The sequence below is a fragment of the Gossypium raimondii genome, chromosome 12, assembly GCF_025698545.1.
Source record: "Gossypium raimondii isolate GPD5lz chromosome 12, ASM2569854v1, whole genome shotgun sequence".
Classification (NCBI taxonomy): Eukaryota; Viridiplantae; Streptophyta; class Magnoliopsida; order Malvales; family Malvaceae; genus Gossypium; species Gossypium raimondii.
In genome coordinates, this window is record NC_068576.1 from 50,279,339 (window position 1) to 50,292,887 (window position 13,549).

A 13,549-nucleotide genomic window follows, 5' to 3' on the forward strand; every position below is an offset into this window, starting at 1 on the left:
TTCATGTTATTTTTTCTCCTTTGTCAACATAATAACCATTTTATCTCTGTCTATGACTGAAACTATAGCATATTCTTAATTCTTATTATAGAGATGGATTTTTGTGCAAAATCATGTAGTTTAATTTTCTGGGCTCTGATTGTCACATCATCGTATGATGCTCTAATGTGGTATGAACTTTAGACAATGTTATGCTTTCAACAGTAACAGAGTCCATTTTGAGGAGTCAAATATGTGTCTTTCAGGTTGATAGCAAATCAATTGAGTTCTCTAAGTTGGTAGGTATTTGACTGTTTTACTTACTTGGGATGCACCCTTTTTCTGGTTCTTCATCATATGTTTGTTTTGACGTTTGAGGATGTTAAATCATGGTTCAATGGCAAATATTTTTCATCTTCCCTCTATGTTTTCCTGCTCCTATATTGACTTTCCTGAAAGAGTCTGATTGAACTGATGAACACATACATAATGTGAAGTATGTTCTTCTGCTACAGGTTTTAGTGTTTCTATGTCATTCTTTTGTGATTGATGGTTTTGTATGTTAAATGAACAATTTGTTTTATACTTGTCTCAGTAGCAGAAGAAGATTATATAGTTAAAGAAGAATGAGTCAACCTAAAATCAAGTGTCGTGTGGGTAAAAGTAATGATGTTACGATTTATTATTTTTAATTTATCTCGATTTATTATTTTCAAAATCACATTGTTCCCATTATTTACATATATCTTCATGTATATGTAACATCCTTTACTATTAACTTTTTATTTATGTAAATAATGCGACTATATATGTAAAAAGAGAAATTTTTGTATATATCTTCAGTTTATTAAGGAGAAAATAGTTAAAGAATAATGGGACTATACACACTAAAAATCGTATTCTTATGTGTCATTGTTCCTTTTACTGTTAACTTTTTATTTGTGCCGATGCTTGTTGTTTGTTGCCAAGTATTATTTTCTTGATTTGGATGAGTTTTCTGCTGGTTATCAATATAGTACTCTTCAACCTTTACGTGTACTCTCCAATTTAAAACGGGAGCTAAACAACTTATTGCTTATTTATCCTAATGTTTCCCCCTTTTTTATTTCGCTTCAAGCAGCACAACGATGGTTGTTCCTTGAATCTGCTTGTGATTCTTGTCTCTTCTTTATTTATCCTAATGTTTCCCCCTTTTTTTTAATGTCTGCAGCGACAAGAGCAACTATCTAAATCTATCCAAAAGCAAGAGGTAGTTTAATGTCTCTAAAAATTCCTTTATTCATTTTGAAAAGATAGTCATAATCAATTATCATTTCTATATCCTCGTTATTGTTTCACATGGATCTTTGTGAATTTTTTCTTTAGTGTTCATCTTATGGCTTTCATCCATTCATGATGTATTATTCTTATTTTTTATGAAACTATATTATTATATCTAATTATATATTTATGGTTTTATGTCGGTTGACATTTAAAATCAAGATAATAATATATGGTAAATACACGAAATTTTGTGGAGGGAGATAGTACCTTAGCAACAAAAGTTGTTTGGGATGATGAGTTGACGTTGATATTTTGTGAACTTTGCGTGAATGAAGTCAATGCTGGTAATAGACCAACAACTCATCTAAACTCAAAAGGATGGGAAAATGTCATTGCTCTTTTTCAAGCAAAAACACAAAAAAAATTTATGGAAAACCTCAATTGAAAAATAAGTGAGATACATTAAAAAAGGAATTGAGGTTATGGAGGGAGTTGCTTAAGGAATCTACGGGTATTAAAAAAGACGGTCAATGCTACCGAAGAATTGTGGGCTGAAAAAATACAGGTTAGTGTTACCTTTATCATTATTTTAATGCATAAAGTTTATTGAAATTAATAATTTACAATTATAAAAATCTTAGTATAACATTTAACATTTAACATTTAACATGTTATGTAGGAAAATCCTGATTTTAAAGGATTTAAGAAGAAAGGAATTGAATCACAATTGAATGAGTTAATGTGGCAAATGTTTGGTGGCATTGTAGCAATTGGAGAGAATGCATGGGCACCTTCATCTGCTGTTCTTCCAAGTGGGGTTCCTATGGGAGATGGTACACCTAATGAGGGATTTGGTGATTCAGATGAACATAGTAATGAGAATGAAGGTATTCCTCCTAATGAGGTATCATCAAACCTTTCTCATGAAACTCCTAATCGAAGAAAGCAAACACTTGGGGTTGTACACGGTAAAAGAAAAAAATTAAGTTCAAGTAGAAAATCATCAAGAAATACATTAACTACTCATATTGAAAAATTGTGTGAGAGTATGACTAGTCCAAGGAAGTCAGTGAATGAAATTATTTTTCCTCACTCTCAATATACCATTTCAAATGCAATGGATGCTTTGCGTGTTTTGGGAGATGAAATTCCAAAAAAAGATGAAATGTACTATTTTGCCATCAAAATGTTCCAAATACAGGTGAAACGAGAAGTATTTTTGAACTTAGATCCAAATGATAAGGTTTGGTGGCTTCGACGTGAGTATGCTGAACAAAATTCAGTTGCATCATTTTCATCCTTGGTAGCAACATCCTCATTTCCCTTCCAACCATACCATCAACCACCTCCACCATAAACTCCTTAGAATTATTATTGTAATATAACTATACTACTTTTTTTATATGTAAAACTAATGTATGATATTTTTTATGTTTGATATTTGTATGCTATGCTTTTAATCAAGTTTCTGTGTTGTATAGAATGTCACGAAATATTAATTTATTTTCATTTAATTAATTTTTCAGGTTATGGATGAATTTAATAATATGTATAATAGTTTTGGTATGAATTATGATACCCCTGAATTAAGTGAAGAAGCTCAACGAAGAATAGCCACAATTATTACCCAAGTTGAGCACAACAATCATCATGAAGATGAAGAATATGCGTTAAGTAGTGTATTGGTACACCATGAAACTTATTTCACTATGCAACCGCGTATGGATTCAAATTATACAGGTCAAATGTGGGTGGACGAAGTATTAAATGGGCATGATGATCGTTACATGAATAGTTTTAGGATGCCAAAAAATATATTTCATAGCTTGTTGCATGATTTGCAAACAAATTATGGCTTAAAGCCTGGGAAAGTATCGGCGATGGAGAAGTTAGCATTATCATTGTACATTCTTGGAAATAGAGAATCAAATTCAAATGTAAAAGAGCGATTTCAACGATTTGGGGAAATTGTTAGTCAAATTTTTACTGATATGTTGCATAGATTTGCTCGAATGGGAATAGACACGATTAAACCCACTGAAGGTCAATTCGAGGAAGTACGGAACCATATTCAACATGATACAATATATTGGCCTCACTTTAAGGTAAAATTTACACAATCTTTATATTTTTAAAATATAAATTATTTATAACTTTTATCTCATTAGTTGTATTTATTTTAAAGGATTGTATAGGGGCCATAGATGGAACACACATAAAAGCATGAATTTCGCCTTCTTGTCAAATACCTTATATCGGACGGAAAGGTGAATCAACTCAAAATATTATGGCAGTTTGTGACTTCAACATGTGCTTTATTTTTGCATTTCCTGATTGGGAAGGAACAGCACATGATAGTAGAATTTTTTTTTTACAAGCACTTAGAAAACAAGAGTTAAAGTTTCCACACCCTCCACCAGGTTGAACTTTAATTTTTTAATTAATTTTTACATAAAAATATTAAAATTTTTAATTTATTTTTAAACTTGATATTATGTTTTACTTTTTTGTAGGAAAATATTATCTTGTGGATTCAGGATATCCACAAATGGCAGGTTTTCTAGGTCCATATATGGGGGAACAATATCATTTACCTGATTTTCGTCGAGGTAATCATCAAGTATCTGGAAAAAAAGAAATCTTTAATCATGCCCATTCTTCGTTACGCTCTGTGATTGAACGAATATTTGGAGTGTGGAAAAAAATTGTCAATATTAAGAGATATTCCAAGTTATTCATTCAACAAGCAAGTTTTAATAGTTATTACAACAATGGTTTTGCATAATTACATTCGAAGACATGCTTGGTCAAATGATGAGGATTTTCGAGAATTTGAGAATATACCCGACATGCCAGTCTCTTCAAACCATTTTGATAGAGGTGAATCGAGTTTTTCTAACAGAGAAAGTGACATTGAAATCACGATGTTAAGGGAAACCATTGCAACTAGTTTAATGAATCCATATTTGTAAAAACATTTTGTACCATAACCTAATTTCTAGTAATAATGAAACTTGTTATGTCTTATGATACTATTTTTTTTATTAAAAACCATCCGTTTAGTTACTTCAAATTTTGATCCAAGTATAATGTTACTATTTGTGAAAATAATATTTATCATTGTTATAAAAAATATTTAACTATAAAAATTTAAAAATAATTATCATTTTATCTAATAAATAATTTAAATTGATTATATAATTGATTAAATATTGAAAGATACATTTTAATATTTTATTAAATGAATTTATAAATTCACATATTTTAATAATTTTAAAAAAGTAAAATAATTTTAAAAAACTTTTATTATATATCAATTCTAATATGATGTCCTTAATAGTCATTTTTTATTCTCACCTCACCGCTACAGCTGCGTTTGAATCCAAACACACACTCCACCATTGTTTCTAATCTCACTACTACAATATCCAATCTCACCGCTATAATAACTAACCTCACCGCCACCGCTGTTTTTAACCTCACCAGAGGTAAACACATCGCCCATCCAAACTAAGCCTAAATCTCATAAGTGGGATTTGTCTTGATAAACATTAATTATCAACAATATTCAAATGTTGATTATTTGTAATAGTAATTTTAAATTTATTTGTATTTTTTCGAAAAAAAAAAGTTAGGGCCACAACTCACAAATCAAGTGATATTAATTAAGTCTATGAATTTAAAAAATAATACTAAATGTCGATTGAGTCTTAGTTAAATTGGTATGGATGTTGTTGTTGATATAAGAGAATGTGGGTCTGAGTGCGTCGAAATGCATTATCCTCTTGTTTATGGGTTGAGGAGGGACTATAAGTAATATTTGACATTGTGTAAAAAAAATAAATATGATCAGAACCTAAAATGAAATTATTAAAAAAGAATAATACTAAATATTGTTTTTGTGTAAAATATTATCCAATCAAAAGAAATTAAGTTTCTCCCAAAAAAGCAGAAATTAAGTTGTATTAGAGATTATTTTAAAAAACCATAATTTTAAATATTTTCAAGAATTACATCTCTTTTCCAATACCATTCAAGAGTTTGCATGTATAGGAGCCGAAATAATAGTAGACCCCCTCCATAGTATTAGGTAACGATACATGAAGAGGAAATTGGGTAGATTTAGCAACTGCACCGGTAAATAATAAAGAGGCACATAAAGTAACAAATAAAAAATGAACCTCATTATTATAAATCAAGTTATTAAATATTTTAAACAAGTCTTGAAATTCGAAACTTCCCGCTATCCAATAAAAACCTAAAATTCCTAATAATAAACCAAAATTGCCTATCCGATTAGTTACAAATGATTTTTGACAAGCGTTTTCCACAGCAGGCCGTGTCAACCAAAAACCTATTAATAGATAAGAACACAAAATATAAATTTATATCAAATTTGATTATTTAGCTTATAAATTTATATCAAATTCGGTTATTTAGCTTAGGTAAAAATTTTCTCTTTTTTTCTCCAAGCTTTTTGCTTCTTATCTTTTATTTTGCTTGGCCATAATGCCAACCTCCAGGCTAGTTATCGCCCGCCTTTTTCCTCTCTCATCAACCCTTTCTTTCTTTATTTTTCTTATTCACTGCACACGTATTCTCTTTGTTCAGTTTGTAGATCTATTTTATGGGTATCTTTGTTGTCTTCGCAAGTTGTGATGGACAGATGACGGTGCCTATCGTTCGCTAAAACTCCACCAGTCACTAGTAGTTTTTCTTAGAAATTGGGTGGCTATTCGTCAACTTCTTAATCTGTTTCTGTTTTGAGAGTATTTCAGAATAATAAATGGTTTCACGTGTTGATTTGGACTCGTGCTATCTTAAGTTTTATATGTTTTTTTGGTTTGTTTTTCCATCGTCTAACAAGTCTTCAGTTTTAGAGGTTTTTGTCTGCTCCTGTAGCACGTTTTTTAGTCTTGCTTATGCATGTAATTTTAGTTTTACATGTTATTTTAGGGATGATTTTGTTGTCGTTATCTCTAGTTTGGTGAATGCTCGATTCTTTTGTTGATTTTTGCTCGCCGTTTTGGACCATCAAGGACTGATTTTTTTACCATATTAAATGCTTACAATCATTCCAGATATGTTGTGCATGAGTTGTGATGAAGCCAATTGTCAACGTGTGATAATGTTCTATTGATGCTGAGGCTAAAGCCTTTATTATGTTGATGGAGCTTGTCCTTCACCATCTACGACGAGTGTTTGCTATTTATTTTTCTTTGAATTGTATTATAATTTTTATGTTGGATTATATTTGTATTTAATTTAATAGTCAGGCAACTTAATTTATTTTTTAATATGTTAAATAAAAATATTGATATAAATAACAAATTAAAGAAAATATATCTTTAAAGTGTAAATCATATTCAATTGAGTCTTAACTCGATTGGCATAAACATTATTATAAATGTATGAGGACGTGGGTTTGAGCGCGCTGAAGCGTATTATTTTTTCATTTCCGGATTGAAGAGGTGCTATGAATAATTTTAAGTATTGTGATAAAAAATCAAGACCGAAATAAATAATAAAATTATTTTTAAAAAATCTTTTTACTTTTAAGAGATTCTTTTGAGTGGCTAACGTTACTGAAAATAATTGGTTAAGTAATTTTGATTACTTTTAGAAATCAGTTTCTGACAACAATAAAAGTCAACTTTTGTTTTTATATACACAAGGGTATCAGCATTTAATATTTTATTAATGCGATAATTTTATTTTTAATATATTAAATAAAAGAGATAAATGTTAAAATTTTATATAATTTACAAGGTTATACATTAAACTTTAATTTTGATTAAATATTCTCATTTTATTAACTCTGTTATCTATGTGGCACGATTTTTAATAAGTCATATTAAAATTGCTGACATTATATTTTATCATATTAAAAAATAAATAAATTTAAATTCTTTCCACTTAAATTAAAAAATTCCTAGGAAAAGAGTTTCTTATTTCCTCCAAGAAACCTATAGGTGGAAATAATTTTAATTTAATTTGTTTGTTTTTAATATAATAAAATATCATATTAATAATTTACACATGATTTAACAAAAAATGTGCCACATAGATAATGGGTTAGCGAAATGGGAAAATTGAGCCAAATTTAAAGTTTGATGTATACAAATACGTCAAATTAAAGTTGATGTATAACATTGCAAATTCTATCAAAGTTTAGATATAATTTTGATATTTATCCTTAAATAAAATATTATATATTATCATATTGGGGTGTTAAATGGATAAACCTTATATACCTTAATTGTTCAATATTCAAATAATATTATAATTACTTGTGAATTATATATTGATTAATATAAAAAATTGCTTAGAAATATTTTTATTTAAAAATCGATGATATATTTAAAATATGATTTTATTAAAAATAAATTTAACGGATGATTAAAAATAGAAAATTAAATATAAAAATTGAGAAAGTACTCATGTAGTGTATGTATATATGATTAATTTTCTTACTTGTGCAAGAGTTTATCTTGTGTGTTATTTAATTTTTTTAAAATTGTAATATCATCTATAAAATTTTCGCATATAATTGTAATGGTAAAAATTCATTTTCCGTTAATCGTATATATATTTTCGTTTCGTTATCATATTTTTGTGAAATTTTAAGGGTTAAAATTGTGTAATATTTACATCTATTAATTAAATAATTAAGTGGTGTATATTAAATTAAATAATTATATAAAATTTGTATTTAAGAGATAAAAAATATATTTGAGGTATAAAAAGTAATTACAAAATGGCAATCTAATAATCTAAATAAAATATGTTTTCTGGGGTTAGATTTGAAAGAAGTTCTAATTCTAAAACTAATCTAATCCATAGTTTTATTAATTTAAGAAAGAAATTTAGAATATTAATAAATTTAACATTTAGTAATGAATTTTAGTATTTCTTTTAGGTTTTTGGGTTATTAAGCTATTTTCTATTTAGACCCTTTTAGTTTGACAGTTCATCTTCATCTCTTTGGTTAAGCAACAACTTGAAGGACTAAATAGCATTCCATGTAAACAAGGAAGCACGGAATTTTGAATTATAATTTTTAAAAAGAATGTATGTCACCGGAAAATAAAAAAATATTATATAGTATTAAAAACAGAATTTTATTTAAAAATAGGTCATAAAATTTTAAATGTTGTTTTCTGTTGTAAAAACTATTTTGTATATTAGTTTTAAGTTTCAAAAGAATTTTAGAAATAGGTAGCCAACAAAAATATAATTTTAGAAACCGTTTCAAAAATATTATTATTATCAAAATTCGTTTCTAAAAACTAAATCGTAGTAAATGTGATGTTAATTGTACCATTATATATTTTTAAAATGGTTAAATATAAAATTAGTATGTAAATTTGTCTCCTTCTTTTAGATTAATATTTCATGGTAGTAGAATAATATTGTGACATATGGCATAAATAATGTCACGATGATTTTATAATTTTAAAAAATAAAAAGTACTTTTTTTTCTCTCAAAATTTGTAGGTTAGTTTTTTTTTTTCTCTTTTTCTCCCAACCCAAGGATTTTCTTTTGTTTGACAGTGACGTCAACAATGTTTTTTTACTATTCTTCTATTTGTTTCCTAAAAAAAAAAAAACCATTAACTAATTTCACAGAGGGACTCTTCCTTTGTGTTGTTGATTTAGAGTATCTGATGAAGTTTAGCGAGCCTTAACATAGACCTATTAATAAAAGGTTACCATTTTATTTGTGTAAAAAAATAGGTTACTTTTTCATTACAAACAAATCCCTTAATCAAACTTAAAAGAGCATGGAGATGAGGAAGGGGAGTGCGGATTTGTCCAAATCAATTGCTTCAGTTTCTTCCTTCTCTCTCAACAAGTATTTGCAGTAGGGTTTAGGTATAGTTTGTATGGTTGTACCAGCGTTCTCTTGCCTATCCTGATCTCATCTTTTACACAATCCAAACCCAACACCAAAATAAATAAATTTCGGCATATACGAACCAAAGGAAAAAAAAATTAGCTTAAGCTTTTTTAGTTAGCTTGAGTGTGTAAAATTGATTGTGATTTACTTGAATTACTTTGGGAGTTTGGTAAAAGGTCTGCCCCATAAATTTTTTTAATCCCCTTTTACAAGTTCAGATTTCAGAGTTTGATTGATGTCAAAATTTATCTTTTCCCATTGTTTTTGAGTTCCATCCCTTTTGTAGATTAATATTTCAAAATAAATATTTAAATTCAATTTTACGTAAAAGAAAAATTGTGTTTGTGTTTTATACCAAATTTTATACTCATATTTTAGATCTGGTCAGACTTAAAAAAATATAAAATATAAAATATATAAATATCATATTTAGGATCAACTCGAATCTGACTTAGTTCGACTCATGAGCACTTCTAATTGGAAGAAGTGAATTTTCCCTTCCCAAGTGTTTAGATTAAATTTAAATATAAAAATCAACATTGTTAAGAGAATTTTACTTAAATGTCACCCGTCCGAATAACACCAAGCTCAGGATATAAAACAAAAGATGGCCAAAGAAATTCTAAATATAGATATAAATCCTAAATGGAAAAAAAAATTAAGCACCAAAATAAAAAGAGCTAAATTGCGAAATAAGCAAAAATGAAAAGCAGAGTTTTGATTTATGGGCTTTAAACAGCAGAAAGGCAGAAATCCCACGAAACCGGGCTTTGACGATCCATAGAACTGGACTCAAAGTTACCAAAATAAGCTCCCATTCCATCCTTTTCCCGCAAAGCGCAGTCCAAACGGAGGGGAAAAAGAAAGAAATGCTGCGAAATGGAGTGAAGAAGCTGACTCTTGAAACCTCATCCGCAGCAATCGGATTCACTTCACTTCTTTCAGCTCCTGATTTCCTCCATTATTCTAGAGGTACCCATTTCACTTTCTTTCTTTTTTTATCTTCCATTTTCGCTCTTTTGCTGCCTATTGATTTGAATGTTAGAGCAGTTCGAGGAACCCCGGTATGTTTAAATACACGAAATGATGAATTTGAATAATTAAAAATTGAATTCCATCCTATAATTCAATGTAAAACGTTACCATTTTTGTAGTATTGTATCTGAATCCCCTTTGGTATGTAATTCCATTTTTTATGAAGCCTCTTTTTGCCACAAGTTGAAATTTTGCCCTTTTTTTGTTTAGATCATCGTTCAGTATATAAGGTTCTTGAAGCCTGCAGGCTTTCCTCAGATTATAAGGCTGCAAGTGCAATCCACGCAAGAATCTTTAAACTAGGGTATGGGACTTATCCATCTCTTGTAGCTTCTTTGGTATCGACTTATTTGCAATGTGATCGCCTTCTTCTTGCTCGGAAACTTCTCGATCAAGTTTTTCGTTTGGATTTTAATGTGGTCATTGTAAACTTAGTTATTGAACATCTAATGGGACTTGGAGAATATGGTTTTGCAAAGAAGTGCTTCCATAAAACGCCTGTCCGGGATGTGATCACATGGAACTTAATGATCGGAGGATATGTTAGAAATGCACGCTTTGAAGAGGCTTTAAGCTTCTTTCGTGAGATGCTTGACTCAAATGTGGAGCCGGATAAGTTTACTTTTGCTTCGGTTATGACAGTGTGTGCACGACTTGGAGCTATTAATCATGCTTTATGGGTGCATCGTTTGATGACCAAGAAAGAAATTGAACTCAATCCCATACTTAGTTCGGCATTAATAGACATGTACTCAAAGTGCGGTAGAATTCAAACTGCAAAGGAAGTTTTCAATAGTGCAGACCACAGCGATGTGTCTGTTTGGAATGCAATGATTAATGGGCTCGCAGCTCATGGGCTTCCGTTCGATGCAATTGCAGTGTTCTCAAAGATGGAAGTGGAAAATATTTTTCCTGATTCAATAACTTTCATTGGAATCTTAACTGCATGCAGTCACTCTGGTTTAGTTGAAGAGGGTCGGAAATATTTTAATTTGATGAGTAGCCGCTATTCAATTGAACCCCAAATTGAGCATTACGGGGTGATGGTTGACCTCTTTGGTCGAGCTGGCCTGCTAGAAGAGGCTTATGCTGTTATTGAAGCAATGCCTGTGGAGCCAGATGTTGTCATTTGGAGGGCACTTTTAAGTGCTTGTAGAATTTATCAAAAACCAAAGCTGGGTGAAGTTGCCATTGCGAATATGTCACGTCTTAAGAGCGGTGATTATGTCCTGCTGTCAAATATGTACTGCTCGATGAAGAGATGGGAAAGCGCTGAACTAGTCAGAGAATTGATGAAGAAAAAGGGTATTCGGAAAATTAGAGGAAGGAGTTGGATTGAGTTAGGAGGAGTCATTCACCGCTTCAAGGCCGGGGATAGATCTCACCCTGAAACAGAGGGACTATACAAAGTGTTAGATGGGTTGATACGACGGACAAAGTTGGAAGGGTTTCTTCCTCAAACGGATTTGGTTTTAATGGATATCTCCGAAGAGGAAAAAGAAGGAAATTTGAATCATCATAGCGAGAAGCTGGCACTGGCCTATGGAATCCTAAAAACAAGTCCTGGAAGAGAAATTATGATATCAAAAAACCTCCGGATCTGTCATGATTGCCACAATTGGATAAAATTGGTTTCAAAATTGTTAATCAGAGTGATTATTGTTAGAGATCGAATTCGTTTTCATCAGTTTGAAGGCGGTTCATGTTCATGTGAAGACTATTGGTAGCGAATTTATTCCTTTTTGTGCCTATAGACAATGTGGAGCAGGTTGGTCAGGATTGAGGGTTCTGCTGGAATGTGGTTTTCCTAGCGCATTCGCTCGGTCTACCTCAATAGGACCAATGATTGGGTGTCTTGCTTAAAATTCATGGAATTAGTCATGTAAACAGGGGACTATTCTCTGTTCATTGCTATTAAAACCGTACCTGATCTTTCACCCTCCACCAGTGCTAAAGAAAGAAACAAGTATATGATGCCAATGGATTGTAACATTGCTTGGAAGAGGATCAACACTTAGGGTGAGTTTGGATGGGCGGTGCGTTTGCCTGCGGTTAGTGTAAAAACAGCGGTGGCGGTGAGATTAGATACTATAGCGATACTGTAGCGTAAGACAAAAAGTAAGCTAAACGCACCGCACCGCACCCAATCGCCCATCCAAACCCACCCTTAGTCGGATATCTGGAATCATGCTTGTCATCATACTTAACAATTTGGAGCTTTTTGGGTAATCAGCTCAACTTTCACTAGGTTTTTATCATTATTCATTGATGGTATAGATAAACTATTTCGGGCTATATGACTTCGACTCTTCATTTTTTCTTACCGTGCTTCTGTCTTATGTTTACCTGAGTATAGGGACGAGGATCGATCTGGAAAAACTTTACAAAGTCTAACGTACTTGTGTTAGATACGAACTCTTATCTGACATTCACACCCGAGAGGCTAATAAACTTCACCAGCAATTATTTGATTAACCCTGCATATTAGCTATTTCAACACTGTGAGAGTATGTTGATATCTTCAGCTAAATTTTCTAATAACCCTCGTTGCTGTAATTTTAAGTTGTATTGTTTGCCATTTTACTGATGTTGTAATTTTTTTTTTTGTTATTATGCCTTTTGAAAGTATTATTATTATTATTAGTATTACTTTGATCATGTAATTTTATACACGACATTTTGATTTGATTCAGTTTTCACTAATCACTAACAATATTATTAAGCAAATAGATTTTATTTATTTAAATGTGTATAATTGAATCACATTTAAAATTTTATATATATATATATATGAACGACGATAAAAGTTTCATATGTATAATTGCATCAAACTAAAATTCATGTATCAAGTTTCACATTGGAATAAAGTTCATGTGCAAATTTGATATTAATCAGTCATAAATTTAGTTATGAAATTATAATTAATATTATTATGGTGACATTTTATCTTTTCATACTTTTATATCATCTTTAAATAAAAGAATTGAAAATCACAAATTGAAGGATAAAACACGTGCTCAATAGTAATAAAATACAAATTTGTTATTATTCCACTTATATTCATTATTAAATAAATTTAATATATATTAACTAGATTTTGTCGGGCTCACGATGTGGGTGCAAGAAAATATTTTATGTTAAAATATGTATATTTAAAATTTATTCAACAATAAATATAGATGGAGTGGTAACAAACTTATATTTTAATATTATTAAACATGTGTTCAATCTTTAGATTTATAAATTATAATTATTTTAATTAAAGATGATATAAAAATATGAAAAGATAAAAGTATTGTCATAATAACATTAATTATAATTTAAATTTTTTAATTATTTTATAATTGAATTAATGATCGAGCGAAGAGTGAG

At 30.1% G+C, this 13,549-nt stretch overlaps 2 protein-coding genes across 3 annotated transcripts; both read left to right on the plus strand.

Annotated features, from left to right (window-relative positions):
• Positions 1–1,981: 1,981 nt before the first annotated feature.
• Positions 1,982–2,599, plus strand: LOC105762515 (uncharacterized). The gene has a single exon (XM_012580281.2). The coding sequence runs from the start codon at positions 1,982–1,984 to the stop codon at positions 2,597–2,599; it is 618 nt and encodes a 205-aa protein (XP_012435735.1).
• A 7,381-nt stretch (positions 2,600–9,980) lies between these two features.
• LOC105764840 (pentatricopeptide repeat-containing protein At5g50990) lies at positions 9,981–12,904 on the plus strand. 2 transcript variants are annotated; one of them, XR_001124732.2, is made up of 3 exons: positions 9,981–10,114; positions 10,388–12,402; positions 12,534–12,904. XR_001124732.2 is itself a non-coding variant. In XM_012583612.2 (2 exons), exons 1-2 carry the CDS (start codon positions 10,012–10,014, stop codon positions 11,902–11,904), a joined length of 1,620 nt encoding a protein of 539 aa, XP_012439066.1. In that variant the 5' UTR covers positions 9,983–10,011; the 3' UTR covers positions 11,905–12,904. The 2 variants fall into 2 exon arrangements, 1 of the variants encoding a protein (XP_012439066.1); XM_012583612.2 differs by having other exon boundaries at positions 9,983–10,114; positions 10,388–12,904.
• Positions 12,905–13,549: the final 645 nt, after the last annotated feature.

What these genes read in the sequence shown, in the direction of transcription:
- LOC105764840 (XM_012583612.2), top strand. Translation starts at nt 10,012, where the DNA reads ATGCTGCGAAATGGAGTGAAGAAGCTGACTCTTGAAACCTCATCCGCA. An exon ending in TTTCCTCCATTATTCTAGAG is followed by an intron (nt 10,115 to 10,387) that starts GTACCCATTTCA and finishes TTTTTTGTTTAG; the next exon opens with ATCATCGTTCAGTATATAAG.
- LOC105762515 (XM_012580281.2), top strand. Translation starts at nt 1,982, where the DNA reads ATGTGGCAAATGTTTGGTGGCATTGTAGCAATTGGAGAGAATGCATGG.